This window comes from Somniosus microcephalus, chromosome 5 (assembly GCF_052327205.1).
Source record: "Somniosus microcephalus isolate GS21.2 chromosome 5, FLI_Smic_1.0, whole genome shotgun sequence".
Lineage (NCBI taxonomy): Eukaryota > Metazoa > Chordata > Chondrichthyes > Squaliformes > Somniosidae > Somniosus > Somniosus microcephalus.
The window spans coordinates 40,016,706-40,037,153 of NC_140991.1; the positions used below are offsets into that span (position 1 = coordinate 40,016,706).

Here is a 20,448-nt window from a genome sequence, read left to right on the forward strand (position 1 = left end):
ATTGTCTCCTTTAACTTTATGTAAAATTATGTGTTGGTGTTTAATTTAGTAGTCGAGGGTTAATATTCCAGTATTAATATTATTCTTGTGTCTGAGAGGCATTATAACTAATATTAATGTTTCGTTCAGTGCCACAGTGTTGAATGCAAACAAAAATGGTTGGTCCAGGGAGACAGAAGTTTCCCTGAACCTGCAGCAGATTAAGAATTAAAATACTGCAAATTTTCAAACTGTCTCTCCAGGAACTTAAAAACGAAAATTCAATCTAATGTATTAAATTGTGCAAAATTGAGAAAGTATTTATGTGATTCTTGTTAAAGCTCTGCAGATTTGCTTTAAAATATTCAGGAAAGTCGACTTGGGTCTGTGAAGAGGAATGTCAAAGATTTAACACCGTTGTTCATCTCGGTTGGGTGTTCTGTGCGTTCAGCTAATGCAATTTGTGAATTAATAATACTTTGTTTTTATCTCCTCAAGCTAACATAAAAATACACATAGTTTCGAATGCTTCCTTTTCAAATCGAAAATGCATTGGAATGTTCAGTAATATCTGGTTACGGTGCATTACTGAATTTCAGAGAAAAAACACAAATCAGTTTTTCAGCCAAGTTATCGAAAGCACGTGGCACTGAAAGCGTTAAGTGCGCTGAAAGCGACCCGGCTACATAATTTTGGCTACTCATAAATAACCGATACTTATCACAAATTCTGTCACCATGAAAGAAATAAAATAGGTTCTAATTATGAAACAATGCAGATCATTTATTGGATAAAAGAAAAGTACCAGTGGTCAGTAAGAGGCGCACATTAGGCTACTTTTGAAGACTTAACACAACAGAACCCACAAGCAATTCTGATAAGAGTGATGTCTCCGTGAAGCTAAAACAATTAAAATATATTCTTAAGAGGCATATATGAGATCAGTCTTACGTAACTAGGACTATTTACAGACAAAGACTATATATTCTGTGTCAACATCAAATTTGCAACAGACTGTAGTAGTTGTCAGAATTGAATAAAATCAAACACTTAGGATTTCTACCTACATGTTGACATTGAAACTCAATCTGAAGTGAAAGATCCCTCAGAAAAATGGGTTGAGATTGTGTCATCTTAAGTGGGACAGGACAGGATCTGGGTGTTCAGTAAGAAGGCAATCGTTAATCAGATTAAATGGGTTTTTTTTGCTCACTGAGGGAGAGGGATATCAATGTTTCCTTTCGGCACTGAGTGTGTCAGCTGAGCCTGTAGACTGTACCGGAGAGAAATAAAGGGGGAGAGAAATAAATGGCGTCTCAACAGCAGCCAGTCTTAGACCAAAGCTCAACAAAAGATGATAATGATCAAGTGCTCCCACAGCAGGAATGGCATTCTTCCTCCACTGTATCTCAACAGTATGCTGAGACTCTAATCTCAGAACAGTACTTCCAACTACACCACTGTTATAAACTACATTTCCCACACCAACCTCTCTGACTCTAATTGCTGATTTACTCTCAGTATTAGTGTTGATTTATGATCACTTTTTGCAATGGACTGGTTCTGACTAGTTGCATTCACGGCAGGAAAGGGGCCTTCATCCCAGCAGGCTAGGTTGGATTCAAACCCCACATCCGGTGTAGTGATATAACTACACATTTTCCAATAAAAGTGAGATGCATGTGAGAGAAATGTTTTCCCTATTGTAACCAAAAAAAAAAATTGAACACTGTTAGTCAAGGAATGGCAGGGGTAATACTGGGGCTATCTAAATTGTCCCGACAATGCACTTTGGCATTAACCTCAGAAGAACACCCCCTTCAGCAGTGTGACAAGTAGGACCAGCTTGGAAGCAACCTAAGTTTTCCCACTGACTTAATTGCAGCCCTCACTCCACTGCCTGTGCTGATTTCTTTGTGAAATGTCGGGGCTTTAGACAGAGCTCGAAAAGTACTATTATTATATCGCCCTGTCCATTCTGTAGTTAACACAGGAGCAAAGGATATCAAGTGCTGAAGCTCTGTTTAGTGGTACATAAGGAGATGAATCACCAGCACAGTCATGAGCTGTTGATCAGACCCATGAGGTGACCAGATCATAGTCTTACTTGTGACCCGAAGCAGAAATCAACAATAGCAATCTCTCAATTAACTTTTCCAAGGCAGGTCTGAATGTGATTCTTCCAGAGGAGAACAGTACATTCAAACACAGCACAGGTGAACAGTGAAAGAATGCAAAGCACTCAACACCAATACTGATGCTACAATTTAACATTTTAACTGTGTGGCTGTGGCAAATTATTGATCAATAATTGTATTTGGATTATTATTACTTGCTAAATTCACCAGCATTGTCTGTGGTTCCTCTGGATAACTCAGATAGGGAAAATCTCAGCGACAACAGAATCCATAAGGGATTGGGCCCGGGCTGCAGCAGTTGTTTTATCTTTCAGTGGACATGAGCGATGTGGGGTCCCTACACAGTGAGTTAACAATTCCAGGTGTGGGGCATCTTGGTAGGCGCTTAGAGTGAAGACCAGGAACCTCCCCAGAAGGTGGGAGGGCAAGTCAGTAGCGGAGTCACCCCTGGCCTGCTTTCTAGCGGCCAGATTCGTAGTGGGCAGGGGACAGCACGCGGCAGAGCGAGTCCTATAAGGAAAGGGCAAAATATAAGTATAATTTAATTGCAGGATACCTTCTTAAATAATCCAATGGTAACAGTTGTTGACAACTTTCTGCTGGGCTGAATACTTCCAAAATATTTTTATGACATACTCTAAAGGTGTCCCTTTCTGCGCTGGGACTGTCTCCCTTGAAATCATTTCCTGTAGTCTAGTACCAAACCCCATGACTAACCATCAGCAGGTGTCTTGCAATGCCAACTGCGTTACACAGGAACACAGTGGGAAAGTCGCAATGCTACTGTGAAATGCCACACATCATGGAAAGAATGGTGATGCCAGCCTTTAGGAGCAGGGTGAGGTGGAGTCACACGACTACTATTGAATACTGATGCCGTTCGTTTCAGCAATAGAATGAATATACTATAGAAGGAATACTGAGAAGCCTTTCTATACTTTTTTTTCCAATATTGAAATTAATAAAAGATAAACGTTTTTTTTTTTAATTTTGTCTTTACAATATACTCAAACTGCCGTGATGCCCCTCTGAGTGTTTTTGCATCCAGTTCTGTCCAGTCCCAAAAAAGCGTATGTACAAATACTTCTAATCTAATCTTTATTTCTTCCTACTTTGAAACCATTAAGAGTTTATTTTTTGAGCTAAGAATTGCATCAATTGCAGATGTTGAAGGGACACATTTTCTAATGCCGTTAAAATAAAAAGTTACACAGCCAGGATCAGATCACGTTTTCTACAACATTCATGGAGACCGGCAGGATTAAAGTGTTGGGTCTCTGGTCGTCTCTCACTGTGGCAGCGCCTTCAGGATTGCATTCACCTCCTCAGCTACTGCTGTCAATGCAAACTCAAACTGCTCCTGTAGAAGATAAAACCAGCACGGTTACAACAGATTGACATTTTATTTACGCGCAATATGAGTTTAAACAGGTCAACCACTGAGAAACCATTGCGAGATGACCTATTATTTTTCCACCATAAACCCATTAAGAGTCCACGGGGATTGATGCAGTTAACTTTTGTTCTCTTTCAAATTTCTTCACATAGAAACATAGAAAAATAGGAGCAGGAATAGGCCATTTGGCCCTTCGAGCCTGCTCCGCCATTCAATACGATCATGGCTGATCCTCTATCTCAATACCATATACACCTCCTCCCCCCCCCCCACCCCCTCTTCTGAAGGCACAGGGTTTTGCAAGGTGAGAGTTTTGAGCAAAAGAACTGTTAACTTATACATCTTGTTTATCAAACTGCAAAAAACTTGGTACTAACAACAACAACTTGCTACCCCCACACCTGAGATCAAAGGGAGTGCGGGAGACATGGCCGATTGTGAAGGGCTTGCAACAATGCCTTAAAGGGCGTTGGGAATACTAAAGAGCAAGACTTTGGAGCAGCAGGCAACATGAGTGCAGATTCTACAGCAGCAAATACATAACATTTCCAAAACCTTTAAGGCGCAAAAACCACCATCGACTGCCATAAAAGCGTCTCCATGAGCTCCATCCAGCTTTCCCCGACAGCGGCCGAGGATCCAGACTTGTACTGCCCATGGTTGGATGATTGGGTAGGTGGGAGCAGGAACTGGTTGTATTCGGAGACAAAGGTGACATTGGTGTCATTTGACCCCAATTTTCATGTGTGTAATGAGACTGCTGCCTGTTTTGATAGGAGCTCTAGCTACCAGGATGCAAGTCTGCCCAAAAATTGAGATGGCATCAGCGCAGTGGGAAGTCGGTGCAACTACCCACTGCTTGATTTCAGTCCTACAACCGCCTGTTCTTAAGGGATGGTGGCAACATGAAAATTGGACTGTTTAGTCTCCTTTTTTAACTCTCATTCTCTCTTTAATAATGCAGTGGGTATTTTTATTTAGTGTCAGAATCTTTCCATTCTCACCTTCGTGACGCGGTGTTTGCTGCACTCTTGCTCGCATCATCACTGGTTCCCAGCTCCTCCCTCTTACTCTGCCCATTGTACAGCCCAATCTCTTGGGTCAAATCACAGGCCCATATAAAACTGTCTAATAGTCCGCTGCGGGATAAGGAATGCCAGAATCTGCTCTAGTATACAAGAGAGGGCGCAAGGACTACCCCACAGAACCCGACAGAAAGTAAAAACATGAGAGCAGAGAAGGTTAAGGGGAGATTTAATAGAGGGGTTCAAAATTATGAAGGGTTTTGATAGAGGAAATAAGGAGGAACAGTTTCCACTGGCAGGAAGGTCGGTAACCAGGGGATGCAGATTTAAAATAATTGGCATAAAAGCTAGGGGGCAGAGGAGAATTGTTCTTTACTCAGTGAGTTATTATGATCTGGAATGCACTGCCTGAAAGGGTGGTGGAAGTAGATTCACTAGTAACTTTCAAAAGGGGAATTGGATCTCTACTTAAAAAAAGAAAAATCTGCAGGGCAATGGGGAAAGAGCAGGGGAGTGGGACTGATTGGATAGCTCTTTCAAAGAGCGGGCACGATGGGCCGAATGGCCTCCTTCTGTGCTGTGTGATTCTATTTCAAACCCTGGGAGGTGTAACGATGAAGAAAGTCACTTTTATAAGGACGAGATTCCAGTTCCAACAAAGGCTCCAATCCTGAAACGTTAACCCGTCTTTTCTCTTTTCGGGCGTTGATGGACCTACTGTGTATTTCCAAAATTTCTGGTTTTCATTTCAGCTATTATAGGAATACTTTACTAGTCATTCAACTTACTGCTCAAACACTGTCAAAAACGGTATTGCTGATTATTAAATGTTAGAGGCTTTTTAAAAAAAACAACTATTATCAACATATTTGACAGAGTTTATCCAGGCAATGGTAAGAACTGGGATGGTTAGTAAATGACACTGGTACCACATCTTACCTTCTAGTTTGCTACAGGACTTGCCTTAATTGACATTTCAAACCTGACTTTTAATCCACAGATTTAAATGACTTTGAAGGCCTTTTACTCTTTATTTATATTCAGTGATGTGAGTGCATGGTTTGTTTAGATCCATCAAAAAAAAACTCCACAACTCTCCCGAGAAAACCTCCCACTGGTCTGTAATTAGATACTTATAATTCACCACGCGTCTGAATAAATGAATTAGAGTGTGCAAGAAGGCATGTTGTTGCCTAGCAACAGTCAGGGCAAGTTTCTGTGGTGATTAGGATTCTTGTACCTGGGTACATGACTCAGAGCGCAAACTTGATTCTACCCTTTTGGTCAGCTCAGTATCATACACCCGAGAGATGGTGTCTTGAGTTCTCCTTCGCGTTCAGTTTAATTTAGATAAAAATCTCCAGTCTGATGATGCACAGCAGGCACTGAGCAAGTGTGACTGTTTCAGATCCCAGAATGAATAAAAGGTGTGCATCAGATTTCCACCCCTCCCCCGTCCAAAAGAGCCAACTCCTTGCTGGGGTACGGTTCCGCAAGCATCAGTCAGCCCTCCAGCATCGAATGCCCAAGCGCCATTCTTCACGTGTGAATCTAGACAGGCTATTTGACTGTGGTAGGGCCAATGGTGTCATTGTAGCCAAACCCTGATCCCAATCTCAAGTAACCGTGATACATATTTTGCGGAAGGGGGTCACTGGCCTGTGATCAGAGTGTGAACCCAATCTGATTATTTTTTGTCCTCCCCAACCCTGAGGCTCCGATTGCCACCCTGGCTGAGATCAGCAGAGACCAGGAATAAGACCTGGGGCCTTCTGGTTCCTACCAATACCTTCACCGACTGAGCCACTGGAGGGACTGGATCTACACTTATAAAGGGGGAAAGAATGCAAAAACAGAAGAAAGCATGAAATATGAAATAAGGAAAGGCCATTCAACCTAATAAACCTGTTCCAGCCACAGATCATGTACAATCTTATCATGGACTCTATCCCATTAATTTAATCCCGTGAGGCAAAGATTTGCATAAATACTCTCTCGTCCTCCAGGGTAATGAAATGAATTTGCAGAATATGGGTTCATCTCTTCACAGCTGGTGCTCAACCTGATTGGCTCCTCTCCACCACCCCCCCCCCCCCCAACGGCTCCCCTCCCCAGCCGCAGAGGAACCATCAGGTTCCATGGCGTGATAAAAGAAAAATGACAAGACCTGGAATTAGGAAATAAAAAGGCCCAAAAAATACTGGAAATGTTTTGGGCGAGATACCCTGACACCGATGAGGCCCCTCTGATTGACTAACTCGCTGCGCAATTTCTGTTTTTATTTCAGTTTGGCTTACCTTTGTCTGAACCATCATTGGTCTCTGGTCTCTCAGATGTTCCAGCGTAGCAGCTATATCAATCTCCTTAGCACCTGCAAACAAACCACAAACTGAAGTGACGTCAATGTGCGGCACCGTTCTTGCAAAGGCCGTCAATCTCAGCGGATCAGATTCTGCTCTTCCTCCTCCCCCCGACTCCTGCTCAAATTGAAGATGAGTTCTTTCACTCAAAACACTGGACCTCACTGAACAAATATACGTGCTTTAGTGTCGTCATTAGGATTTCAGTAAAGTAGAATGGTGGGCATTGCTATGTCCAGTCCAAACTCCAGTCAAACTAAACCCAACGTGGTTGACTCTTAACTCTGAAGTGGTCCAGCAAGCTGCGCAGTTGCACCACCACCTTTTCAGAGATGGGCATTAAATGCCGGCGTTGCAAGCGACGCCCGTATCCCGAGGATGAATTTATTTTTTAAACAGTAGTCTTAGGCATTCAAAATTTTGTCCTTCCAAACTTGTGCTACTTCAGGACCTATTCGAGCTGTACAGCACTTGAAGTACTGACTATTTGCCACTGGCGGTGGGAGCAGTTTGAAGTGATAAATTAAGAGCATTGTACAACTTGAAGTGTGATTTTTCCTGCAGTGTCTTGGTACCGATAAGCCCAACAACACTGGATATGCCTGGTGGAAAGCCACTGAAGAAAGTGTGAAGCATGTTCGCTTTATACAACAGCTCTTTGACTGGGGCAAACCATGTAGAAAGACAGTAGCAGATTCTGATGCTGAATCCTCTGTGCTTTGCTGCTGTGTGCCATTATCGTTGCTCTGTAAACTGCAGCCAATCTATCAGGAGAGCCACTAATGCTGCAGTTCAACAGCTTCACATTGATGGTGATCAATCAGTAATTAACAGTGTTACAGTAATCGCCTTGTTGAATCCCTGAAGCCTCCTTCGCAACTCCTGTCCTTTTACCTTTTTGTTCTAATTGTGGCCCGAATCACTTATTAATGAAAGCCAGAATGGGAGTAACTCACTGAGCATTTACCTAATTATGGCAAATATATCTGCTATAGCCTCTTCTGTCATTTTTAAAGAAAAACTACACTTCACATAAATATTCATTAAAAAAAATACTTCCTGCCCTGGAGGCGTGTGTTTCGCGGGCTCTGCAAGTTCCGAGCATTGTGCATTTAACTGCCCTTGTGCTGTTTCCGTTAAGTTTAAAATGGTCAGGATTTACAGTGACAGTATAGTGGTTGTTAAGGTTCCACGCTCCACTCTTTGAAAGAGATTCAGCCATGTGATCTGAATAAATACAAATGCGTTAACAGTTTCTGGGTCATTATGCAAAGGCAAAGTGTGTGCAAGGGACAATTCGGGGGCTAATAAACAAACTTTATTCGCGATTGCCAACGTGAGGGATGTTTCACACATCCAAAGACTGATTTTAACTCCAGGTGGGAGTCATGCGGGCTGGGGGGTGGGTGGGGGAGGTTGGGGGCTGAGGTGGTTGGCACACCGTCTGGCCCTCCACAGGGTGAGGCCCGGGAGATATGAACTCCTAGGCTTCATCTGCACAGGCCCCCCCACCCCCGCCCCCATCAGTCTACTGACCGAACCCGGCAGGAAGCAGTAGCTGGCTGGTGGGCGGGAGTGGGATTTTTGGGTGGCAGGAGGATCGGTTACTGACACTTAAGTAAGTGGTTGGGAGGGCGTCGCAGTCTGGGGAAGCTCGAGTCAGGAGGTGGCCCAAGGTTTTCTTGTGGGGCCCAGAGGGCGCATTCACTAACAATAAAGTTAACTCACCTTTCTGAGGTCTCTTCCTGCGCCGGGTCCTCTTGCTACCAAGGTTGGTCTGGCGGAGAAGCCATGACGGCTTTCCTGCACAGGCTTCGAGTTAAAATTACAGTTGGGCCCCGATGACAACATCGGAGCCCAGGATGCATATTTAAAGGGGGAACCACACTGCCTACCAGCAGGTGTGCCTCTCACTGGATCAAAAGAGCAGGTTAAAGTTGCAACCTGCAGGAAGGCAGTGGGATTGAGGTGGGGGTGGGGGGTGAGGGCGGGGATGGGGGGTGAGGGCGGGGATGGGGGGCAAGTGCTGGGGTGGGGGGCGAGGGATGGGGCGTGGGCAGGGGGCAAGGGTGGGGGGCGAGAGCGGGGTATGGGCGGGGGGCGAGGGCGGGGGATGGGGCGAGGGCAGGTGGTATGGGTGGGGGGGCGAGGGCAGGGGATGGGGCAAGGGCGGGGGTGAGGGCAGGGGATGGGGGCGAGGGCGGGGGGTGTGGATGGGAGCGAGGGCGGTTGATGGGGCGAGGGCAGGGGGTGGGGGCGAGGGATGGGGCAAGGGCGAGGAATGGGGTGAGGGCGGGGGTGGGGCGAGGGCAGAGGTGGGGGCGAGGGCGGGGGATGGGGTGAGGGCGGGGGTGGGGGGTGAGGGCGGGGGGTGGGGGTGAGGGCGGGGGATGGGGTGGGGGATGGGGTGAGGGCGGGGAATGGGGGTGGGGGGTGAGGGCGGGGGATGGGGGTGGGGGGTGAGGGCGGCGGATGGGGTGAGGGCGGGGGTGGGGGGTGAGGGCGGGGAATGGGGGGGATGGGGGTGGGGGGTGAGGGCGGCGGATGGGGTGAGGGCGGGGGTGGGGGGTGAGGGCGGGGAATGGGGGTGAGGGCGGGGAATGGGGGTGGGTGTGAGGGCGGGGGTGCGTAAGTCGCTGTGGCTATTTTAACTGCCCAGGTTCCGTCTGCCGTGCAGGATCAAAAGCTGTCCCTATAGCGTCGATGAAGCACTCGGACATCAGGTACGATACAGTAATAGTTGCAGAGTAAACCTCCCTCCGCTCATCTAACAATGTAACTCAACCAGGAGCTCAGAAATACACCTACTTATTGAGTCAGTGTGACATTTCTATTTTCCACGCTAGTTATTACTGTGACCTCTCTGAGCGAGAATGTCAATTTAGTGCCAGCTTTGTGCTGCGGATGAATGCAAACCAGAAACTGGATTGAGAGTCTCCCAGCTCATTTCACATAGGAACCAGGCAGTCAGGAGACCTCCAACGCATCTGTTTAAGCTGGATTTAAGCCCAGGTCTCCCAGAGGTGCAAGTGACCCTGAGACATTTGAATTTAAGAGCAAAGAACCTCATCAACAAATAATAAGTGTGGAAGTGCTTCCATTACTTCTGAATCTGTTATTTCTAAAGCTCCAAATAAAAGGTAATGAACAGTTGATCAGTACATTTGATGGTTGGACCACATCTTGCTCATATTTATAGAGCACTTCATACACACGGCCGCTCTGTGATTGCTGTCTTCGGCGTTCTACAGCTGATGCCACATTCTATACCCTCAGGTGCATTCCTAAACTAAAACTTGCAGATTTAAAAGGAGTGAATCTCCTGGATTCACTGCTGGAACTCTGGACTGTATTTGAAACTATTTTTAATTAAGTACAGATAAGGGAGGCCACTCGTCCCAGCTAATTTTTCCGTCCATTAAAATCCTACCCTTTCCCCATCGCAGCGACTAACTGCTCAGGAGATTCTCCCTCCACTGCCCTGTCCAGAAGACCATTCCAAGGTGTTGCTCACTACTTTGTTGAAGAAGTGGTTCCTGATGTCGATTCCGAATTTCCCTTTTATCACTTTGTCCCCTTATGATTATGGTTTATTTTGAAATAGTGCCCAAAGTCAACCTTTTCTATTCCACTCAGTATTTTATATACCGCTATCACGTCCCCTTTCACGCACATTTAAAAAAAAAACTGAAGAGTCCAAGTTTTTCTAACTTTTCAATATCATTTGCATTTATATAGCAACTTTAGCATGGACAACAGTCCCAGGCGTTTCACAGATACCAGAGGAAATCCCATAACTCAGTCCCCTGACAGTAGGGGATGGGGGATGATTTTCATCTGGCATTACCGGAGTGGCGTTAATGGCCTCAAATGGGGTCGTTACATTTACCATTTGTTCCCGCCGCACCTCCAGTCGCTGCCATTTTTAAAGGGCCTTCCCTTGGGCGTCCAGAGCGCCCGCCTGTTTCAGGTGGTAGGCCTTCTGGTTATGTGAAATCGGGGTCCTATGATGTAGTTAGAACCCCACTTGCAGTTTTCAGGGACACGCGGGTATTGCATGTGTGGCGCATGCTCTCCCCTTGTGTCTTGGCTCTGAGCGGCTTAACCAGCAGTACTTAAAGAGACCACAGCTGGCTCTCGCAAGAGCAGCCCAGCAAAGTTTCTGGGTTGTACATTTGTGGAGCCAGGAGGAGCAGGAGTGTGGGTCGCTGCCCGGGCCTGGGCTCTTCCCCGCCCCCCCCAGGACTACCTGCGGGCCGGCACGGCGCTGGTGCTCCCCGATATTGTGCCTGCCTGGAGGCGGCTAGCTGCAGCGGGTCGCCCCGTCTGGTGCATGCAGCATCGCTGGCAAGATTTAAATGAAGTCCGGGGGCTTCCTCGCGGACTTGACAGGTGGCCAGCAAGCGCACTCCATCTGTCGGTTGCCCAACAGGGGAAGTTCAGCCCCTCTGGCTTTTCTCTGCACCATTTTCAGACCTTGGATGTTTCCTTTGTGTTTGTGTGGCTAGATCTGAATGTGATATTCAAGGTGCTGCCTGACCAGAGCACGGTGCAGCTTCAAACCGCCACAGACTCCATCTACTGATTTGACAACAGAGCTCTCGGTTTGCTTTATTGATCGCTTGGTCTGCAGTGACCGGATGTCATTGTTGCTGAATCTACCATCACTCCCAGATCTCTTTTAGCTTATTCTAAAAAGGTAGGTCGATTGAAAATTTCAAAACTGAGATTGCTAGATTTTTGTTAGGTAAGGGCATTAGGGATACCAAGTCGGGCCAACAGAGTTAAGATACAGATCAGCTGTGATCTAATTGAATGGATGAACAGGTACATGGGGCTGAATGGCCTACTCCTGTTCCTATGTTTCCTAGCTAGACAGACACCATTCAGTAAGTAATCATATTCCTCATCTTTTCTTCCAATGCGTTAAGACCTTGCATTTATCTGACGTGAATTATGTCTGCCTTAATTCTGCCAACTTTCAAATATTGAGTGCCAGCTGTGGCTCAGTGGGTAGCACCCTCGCCTCTGAGTCAGAAGGTCGTGGGTTCAAGTCCCATTCCAGAGACTTGAGCACAAAAATCTAGGCTGACACTCCCAGTGCAGTGCTGAGGGAGTGCTGCACTGTCGGAGGTGCTGTCTTTCGGATGAGATGTTAAACCGAGGCCCTGTCTGCTTTCTCAGGTGGACGTAAAAGATCCAATGGCACTATTTCGAAGAGCAGCAGGGGAGTTATTCCTGGTGTCCTAGCCAATATTTATCCCTCAATCAACATCACTAAAACCGATTATCTGGTCATTATCACACTGCTGTTTGTGGAAGCTTGCTGTGTGCAAATTGGCTCCCACATTACAACAGTGATTACACTTCAAAAGTACCTCATTAAAGCTCTAAAGTGCTTTGGGACGTCTGGTGGTCATGAAAGATGCTATATAAATGCAAGACTTTCTTTCTATTGGCTGGTGGTTGTGAAAGGCGCTATATAAATGCAAGCCTTTCTTTAAGAACATAAGAAATAGGAGCAGGAGTAGGCCATTCGCCCTTCGAGTCTGCTCCGCCATTCAATGCGATCATGGCTGATCTTCTGCCTCAACTCCATTCACCGGCCCTATCGCCATATCCCTTGATGCCCTTACTAGTCAGAAATCTATCGACTTGTTTTGAATATACCCAATGACTGAGCCTCCACAGCCCTCTGAGGTAGAGAATTCCAAAGATTCACCACCCTCTGTGTGAAGAAATTTCTTCTCATCTCAGTCCTGAATGGCCTACCCTTTATCCTGAGGCTGTGGCCCCTGGTTCTAGACTCCCCAGCTAAGGGAAACATTCTCCCAGCATCCACCCTATCAAGCCCTATAATCATTTTATATGCTTCATTCTTCTGAATTCAAGAGAATACAGGCTTAGTTTACTCAATCTCTTCTCATACGACAGTCCTGCCATCCCAGGAATCAATCTTGTGAACCTTCATTGCACTCCCTCGATGGCAAGTATTATGTCCGTGAATGATTGAGACACGGACAGCAGGAGTTGAACAAAACAAGTCTTTACTGATTGAAGTCAATCGGGAAACTGAAACTACAGAGGCTCACTAGCGCCTTTTATACAGGGGTGGTCACTGCCGGTACTGCAGTCTGAGACCAGTTATTCTCTTAAAGGTACATACACAACAATTCCTCCCCTTTTAGATAAACAGTACATAACATTCATTTAACAACTAAATGATAACTAATTACAATCACAATTACGGTTGCTAGATACATTGGTTAAGTTTAACCAATTATAAGTTCAGTCTTTGAGGAGGCTTCCTGATTTTGTCTGGATAACGCCTCTTTGGGGTATCAGGTTCTTCTGGCAAGGTTGAGTCGGGATCAATGTCGTTGTTTGGTTCATCTGCTTCCAATATCACCGATTCTGCGGTAGCTGCAATTGGTACGTCGATTTCATTGCCAGGTGTATCAGATCGTGGTGTGGAGTTGACGTTTTCCAGTGACTCTAGAATCTGGTCAGCATGGCGTCTTACAATGCTCTCTCCAACGTCCACGGTATACATGAGAGGTCCTTGCCGTGTACAAATCGTTCCTGGCTGCCATTTCTCAGTGCGGTAGTCCCGGGCCAAAACTGGTTGACCTATCTTAAAACTTCTGGTCGGCCTTTCATTCATATTCTGAAACTGCCTGTTCTCCACATCTCTTCGGACGTTTGGCTTAACCAAATCCAAGCGGCATCGTAGTCTTCGATTGAAGAACATCATGGCTGGAGTTTGGTTGGTAACCGCATGTGTCGCATTCCGGTAGGCAAACAAGAAGTTGTCCACCTTGTGTTGTAGGGGTATATCTTCATTACACATTGCCTTGATAGCCTTCTTGAATGTTTGGACAAACCTCTCGGCCAATCCATTAGTGGCTGGATGATATGGGGCAGATGTGTAATGCTTAACACCATTGTTCTTTAAGAACCTCCGGAACTCTTCAGACACAAACTGTGGTCCATTGTCAGGGCAAATCTGTTCAGGCAGCCCATTCCTGGCGAATATGGTTCGTAAAACTGTGATAGTTTTTTCCGTGGTGGTTGAGGACATTTTTATTACCTCTGGCCACTTTGAATGTGCATCCACCGCAATTAAAAACATCGAGTCCATGAAGGGACCAGCAAAATCAATGTGCACCCTTTGCCATGGAGATGAGGGCCACTCCCATGGATGCAGAGGAGCTTGTGGTGGGGCGTTTTGGACCTTCTGGCATCCTGCACAGCTCTTGGTCATCTCTTCGATTTCTCTATCGATTCCCGGCCACCACACAAACGCTCTGGCTAAGTTCTTCATTTTTACCCCACCCAGATGACCCTCATGAAGCTCATTGAGCACTCTACCATCAACTTAGGTGGAATTACTACTCTGGATCCACACATCAAGGTTCCTCTCCACACTGACAGCTGTTCTCTTCTCGGCGAGAATGCTGGCAGCAGTGGTTCGCCATGTGCTGGCCATCCCTTCACCGTTAAATCATGGACCCGTGATAGTGTCGGGTCATTCCGTGTTTCCTTTTCTATGTTTGCATTCGTCACAGGGAGACATTCGACTATGGTCGAGTGGAATAACTCCATTAGATCCACTGCATGGTCCTCTTCTTCCACCGTCGGCAACGGTAGGCGTGACAATCCATCAGCATTCCCATGCTGTTTAGTTCCTTTGTACTCGATGTCATATTGGTGTGCCCCTAGGAAAAGGGACCACCTCTGCAGCCGTTGTGCTGTCATTATTGGTACGCCCTTCTGAGGGTTGAAAATGGAGACAAGAGGTTGATGATCGGTTAGTAGAGTAAATTTTTGACCGTGCAGGTAGTGATTGAACTTCTTCACCCCCCACACTAGGCTGAGGGCCTCTCTGTCAATCTGGGCGTAGTTACACTCGGCAGAAGTTAACGAGCGTGACGCAAAAGCTATCGGCCTCTCTAAACCATCAAGGAATTTATGTGACAGTGCCGCCCCAATGCCGTAGGGAGACGCATCACACGCCAGTCTGATCGGCAGTGCTGGGTTGTAGTGAGCCACTACTTCTCTTGAAGTGATTAAGTCCTTACTCTTCTGAAAGGCCCGCTTACAGTCATTGCTCCATTTCCATGCTACTCCCATTCGTAGCAGGGCGTTCAGTGGGTGCAGAATTGTCGACAAATTCGGCAAAAACTTATGGTAGTAATTCACCAATCCGAGGAATGACCTCAGTTGCGACACATTTTCAGGCGCTGGGGCCTTAACAACCGCTTCAATTTTGTCAGGGGACTTATGTAACCCCTCTTCATCAATCACGTGGCCACAATACGATATCTGTTTCTTAAAAAACTCGCACTTGGGGCGGTTGGCTCATAGCCCATGTTCCCGTAGTCTAGTGAGCACCTGTTCTAGGTTGTTAAGGTGTTCACTGTCATCTTCACCTGTCACAAGGATGTCGTCCAAGTAACACTGAGTCCCCGGAATCCCTTGCAGGACTTGTTCCATCGCTCTTTGCCATATCGCCGGAGCCGATGCTACTCCGAATACCAATCGATGATACTGGTAAAGACCTTTGTGAGTGTTTATCGTGAGATACTTCCTAGAGGATTCTTCAACCTCCATCTGCAAATATGCTTGCGCTAGGTCAATTTTTGTAAAACGCTTCCCTCCAGACAGTGAGGCGAAGATGTCTTCTATCCTTGGAAGAGGATATTGTACTGTGTGAAGGACTGGGTTCACCGTCACCTTGAAATCCCCACAGATGCGAACCTTCCTTGGCTCCTCAGACTTATTGCTTAACGTTTTCTTCATGACAGGAACGATGGGTGTCACCCACTCGCTCCAGTCGACCTTAGACAACACGCCTGCCTTCTCCAGATTCTCCAGCTCTGCCTTGACGGCTGGGCGAATTGCATATGGTACCGGTCTTGCTTTGAAAAACTTGGGAATTGCATTCTCTTCTATTTTTATCGAGGCGGTTACGCCTTTAAGAGTGCCCAGTTCTTGTTGAAATACCTCTTTGGCGTTAGCTAAGATTGTTGACAATCGTCCAGGAGTGACTCGTCATCTTTTTTACCGTCCACCGTCATTGCATGAATGGAGTGCCAATCTAAGTTTATCTTCCTGATCCATTCACGTCCCAATAACGGTGGTCCACCATTTTGCAGTATGTAGAGATACAATTTTCGTATTTTCTTGCCGTTGTATTCGACAGGCACCTTTATTTTTCCTCTGGGGTATACTTTTTGCCCCGTATACGTCGTCAAGACGATGGATGTCTCTCTCAAGGGTATGTGTGAGAATAGCCGCTCGTAGTCTCGTCGATTCATGACAGTTAGCGCTGATCCTGTATCCAATTCCATTTTAACTTGGGACCCTGCTATCGTGAGGGTGACCCAAATGGTTCGGTGATCCTCTTTTGCGATTACATTGTGAAGTTTGAGACAGCTTAGCCTCCTGTTCCCGGATTCACTATCGCTCATCTGGTCTCCGGAACTACTGTCCGTCATCTTTTGTACTTTCTTGTACGGTTCCTTAGTAGCCTTTTTGTTGTCGCTGGTCTTCTTCCCAGACCTGCAAACTCGTGCAATGTGTCCCATCTTTCCGCATTGCCTGCATATTTTGTCTTTGGACCAGCAGTCCTTCTGGTCATGGTTAGTTCTGCCGCAGCGATAACATTTTGCAAATCCCCGTGTCATTTCGTGGGTGCCGTATTCCTGTGGCTTTTGTTGAATTTCCGCAGCTCCCCTGGCTGCTGCTTCGTACGATACTGCCACGCTGAAAGCCTTATCTAGCGTCAGCTCTTTCTCTGAGAGTAACTTCTTCTGTGTTCCTTCACTCAGGAGTTCACAGACAAATTTGTCCCGTAGGGTATCTGCCAGTCCTGCTCCGAACTGGCAGTGCTTTGATAGCTTGCGTAGTTCCGTAAGGTACTCAGCATTGCTCTCATCTTTATGCTGAGTTCTCCTGTGGAATTTAAATCTTTCTGCTATCAACAGCGGTGCAGGGTTTAGGTGTTCCTGTAGGACAGCAACAATTTCGTTAAAACTCTTCGCCTTCGGTTTGGCTGGAGTAATCAGGTCCCGCAATAGGCCATACGTTCTAGCGCCCATTAAGTTTAGCAATACCGATGCCTTTTTCTCATCGGCTATTTCGTTTGCCTCGCAATATACCTCGACTCTTTCCACATACATGGTCCCGTCCTCTATTGTATTATCAAAGGCAGTGATACAGCCAGTCTTCGGCATCTTGAAAATCTAAAATGGCGCCTCCCGTGCTTTGCCTTCTTCCCCGATTTAACAAAATGGCGCCTCCCGCGCTTTGCCTTCTTCCCCGCTGATTAAGATGGCGCCTCCCGCGCTTTGCCTTCTTCCCCGCTGTTGCTAGCGCTGCTTTCCGCGGTTCCCGTTGCAAGCTCCTCGCGGTTTCTTGCGCGTTTAATATTTCTTTTATTATTATTTTCCCGTCGTGGAACAACCCTGTGGGACTCTTGCCTCCCTCTTCTCGGGTCTATACGCAGCCCGGCTTCGTAGCACCGGCCGCGCCCTGTGTGCTCCACCCTCTCTCTCTCCTCTTCCCGACAACGCTGCTCGGCCCCGTTGCAAGCCACCCGCTCGAGTTCGCGACCGCCGCAGCCCAGGAAGGATCAGTGTACTACCTGTCACCAGCCCGATTAGCTGAAGCACCATCGACAGGAACCAGGCCCCGCTTTCGACAGCTTCTCCAGCAATCTTCAACTCCGCTAACACAGGGGCGGATGCCCACGGTCGACGCCCGTTTCTACTGCTTCTTTCTTCCTTCTGGCCTCGACCTCTGCTCACTTCGCTGCAGGAATGGATCCCAGGAGGTGGTGCAGACTGTAGGTAAGTTCGTATCTGCTCGTCGCCAGTATTATGTCCGTGAATGATTGAGACACGGACAGCAGGAGTTGAACAAAACAAGTCTTTACTGATTGAAGTCAATCGGGAAACTGAAACTACAGAGGCTCACTAGCGCCTTTTATACAGGGGTGGTCACTGCCGGTACTGCAGTCTGAGACCAGTTATTCTCTTAAAGGTACATACACAACAGCAAGTATATCCTTCCTTAGGTAAGGAGACCAAAATTGTACAGGGTACTCCAGGTGTGGTCTCACCAAGGCCCTTTTTAATTGGAGTAAGACTTTTTTACTCAAATCCTCTTGTAATGAAGGCCAGCATACCATTTGCCTTCCTAATGGCTTGCTGCGCCTGCACATTCACATTCACTTTCAGTGACTCATGTAGAAGGACACCCAGGTCCCTTTGAGCATCTGCATTCCCCAATCAGGAAATACTCTGCCTTTCTGATTTTTCTACCAAAGTGGATAACTTCACATTTATCCACATTATATTCCATCTGCCATGTTCTCGCCCACTCACTGAGCCTGTCGAAACATAGAAGATAGGAGCAGGAGTAGGCCATTCGGCCCCTCGACCCTGCTCCGCCACCCAATGAGATCATGGCAGATCATCCAAATTCAGTACCCTGTCCCTGCTTTCTCCCCATACCCCTTGATCTCTTTAGCCTTAAGAAATATATCCAACTCCTTCTTGAATATATTTAATGAATTGGCCTCTACTGCCTTCTGTGGTAGAGAATTCCACAGGTTCACCACTCTCTGGGTGAAGAAATTCCTCCTCATTTCTGTCCTAAATGGCTTACCCCTTATCCTTAGACTGTGACCCCTGGTTCTGGACTCCCCGACCATCGGGAACATCCTTCCTGCATCTAGTCTGTCCAGTTCTGTCAGAATTTTATACGTTTCAATGAGATCCCCTCTCATTCTTCTAAACTCCAGCGAGTATAAGCCCAATCGACCCAATCTCTCCTCATACGTCATTCCTGCCATCCCAGGTATCAGCCTGGTGAATCTTCGCTGAACTCCCTCCATGGCAAGAGCATCCTTCCTCAGATAAGGCGACCAAGACTGCACACAATACTCAAGATGTGGTCTCACCAAGGCCCTGTACAACTGCAGCAAGACATCCTTGTTCCTGTACTCAAACCCTCTCACTACGAAGGCCAACATACCATTTGCCTTCTTAACCACCTGCTGCACCTGCATGCTTACCTTCAGCGACTGGTGCACAAGGACACCCAGGTCTCGTTGCACTTCTCCTTCTCCCAATCTATTGCCATTCAGATAATAATCTGCCTTCCTGTTTTTGACACCAAAGTGGATAACCTCGCATTTATCCACGTTATATTGCATCTGCCATACTTCTGCCCAATCACCCAACCTGTCCAAATCATCCTGGAGTTTCTCGGCATCCTCCTCACAGCACACACGCCCACCCAACTTTGTGTCGTCTGCAAACTTGGAGATATTACATCTAGTTCCCTCGTCTAGATCATTAATATATATTGTGAATAGCTGGGGTCCAAGGACCGATCCCAGCGGTACCCCACTAGTCACTGCCTGCCACTCGGAAAAAGACCCGTTTATTCCAACTCTTTGCTTTCTGTCTGCCAACCAGTTCTCTATCCAAGTCAATACCTTGCCACCAATCCCATGTGCCTTAACTTTACACGCTAATCTCTTACGCGGGACCTTATCGAAAGCATTTTGAAAGTCCAAATACTGTACACCACATCCACTGGTTCTCCCTTATCTATTTTACCAGTTACATCCTCAAAAAATTCCAGTAGATTAGTCAAGCGCGATTTATCTTTTGTAAATCCATTTTGACTTTGTCTGATCCTGTCACTGTTTTCCAAGTGCTCTGCTATTGCATCTTTTATAATGGTCTCTAGCATTTTACCCACTACTGATGTCAGGCTTACCGGTCTGTAATTCCCTGTTTTCTCCCTACCACCTTTTTTGAATAGTGGGGTAACATTAGCTACCCTCCAATCGATGGGTACTGTTCCAGATTCCATCGAATGTTGGAAGATGATCAGCAATGCATCTACTATTTCTAGGGCCACTTCCTTAAGTACCCTAGGATGTAGATTATGGGGCCCTGGGGATTTATCGGCCTTCAATCCCGTCAATTTCCCTAACACCATTTCCCTACAAATACTGATTTCTTTCAGTTCCTCCCTTTCATCAGACCCTATGTTCCCCGACATCTCTGGGAGGTTATTTGTGTCCTCCTTTGTGAAGACAGAACCAAAATATGTATTTAATTGGATCCCCTCGAAGCCTCTTCACATCTGACACTGCCACCTGGCTTTGTATCATCAGCAAATTTATATCAGAAACTGCAGAGGTCCTGGCACTGATCTCTGGGGCACACCACACAATACATCTGCCCAACTGGACATTAATCCACTAGTGCCCACTTATTCTTTTTTAGCTAATTCCTTATCCACCTCCAAGTTATATCTAGTACCAACTATTTTAATAGCCTTTTAGGTGGAGTTTTATCATCGGCTTTATGGAAGCCTAGGTGTGCTATGTTCATAGGGCTTTCCATCGTCCATCTGGGATGTCACATCCTCAGAAAAGTCAAGGAGTTTGGTCGTGTAGGATCTTTTTTATTATTCATTGATGGGATGCAGGCGTCGCTGGCAAGGCCAGCATTTATTGCCTATCC

The 20,448-nt window shown here is 46.5% G+C and overlaps 1 protein-coding gene across 1 annotated transcript in view; it reads right to left on the reverse strand.

The window, feature by feature from the left end:
• Positions 1-741: 741 nt before the first annotated feature.
• ptprn2 (protein tyrosine phosphatase receptor type N2) overlaps positions 742-20,448 on the reverse strand; it is a 1,093,281-nt gene continuing 1,073,574 nt past the window's right edge. Inside the window, exons 22-23 of the mRNA XM_085987555.1 lie at positions 6,836-6,909; positions 742-3,477 (exon numbers count right to left, since the gene is read on the reverse strand). Coding sequence (XP_085843681.1) covers positions 3,406-3,477; positions 6,836-6,909 — 146 coding nt within the window. The 3' untranslated portion in view covers positions 742-3,405. The remainder of the gene's footprint in view (positions 3,478-6,835; positions 6,910-20,448) is intronic.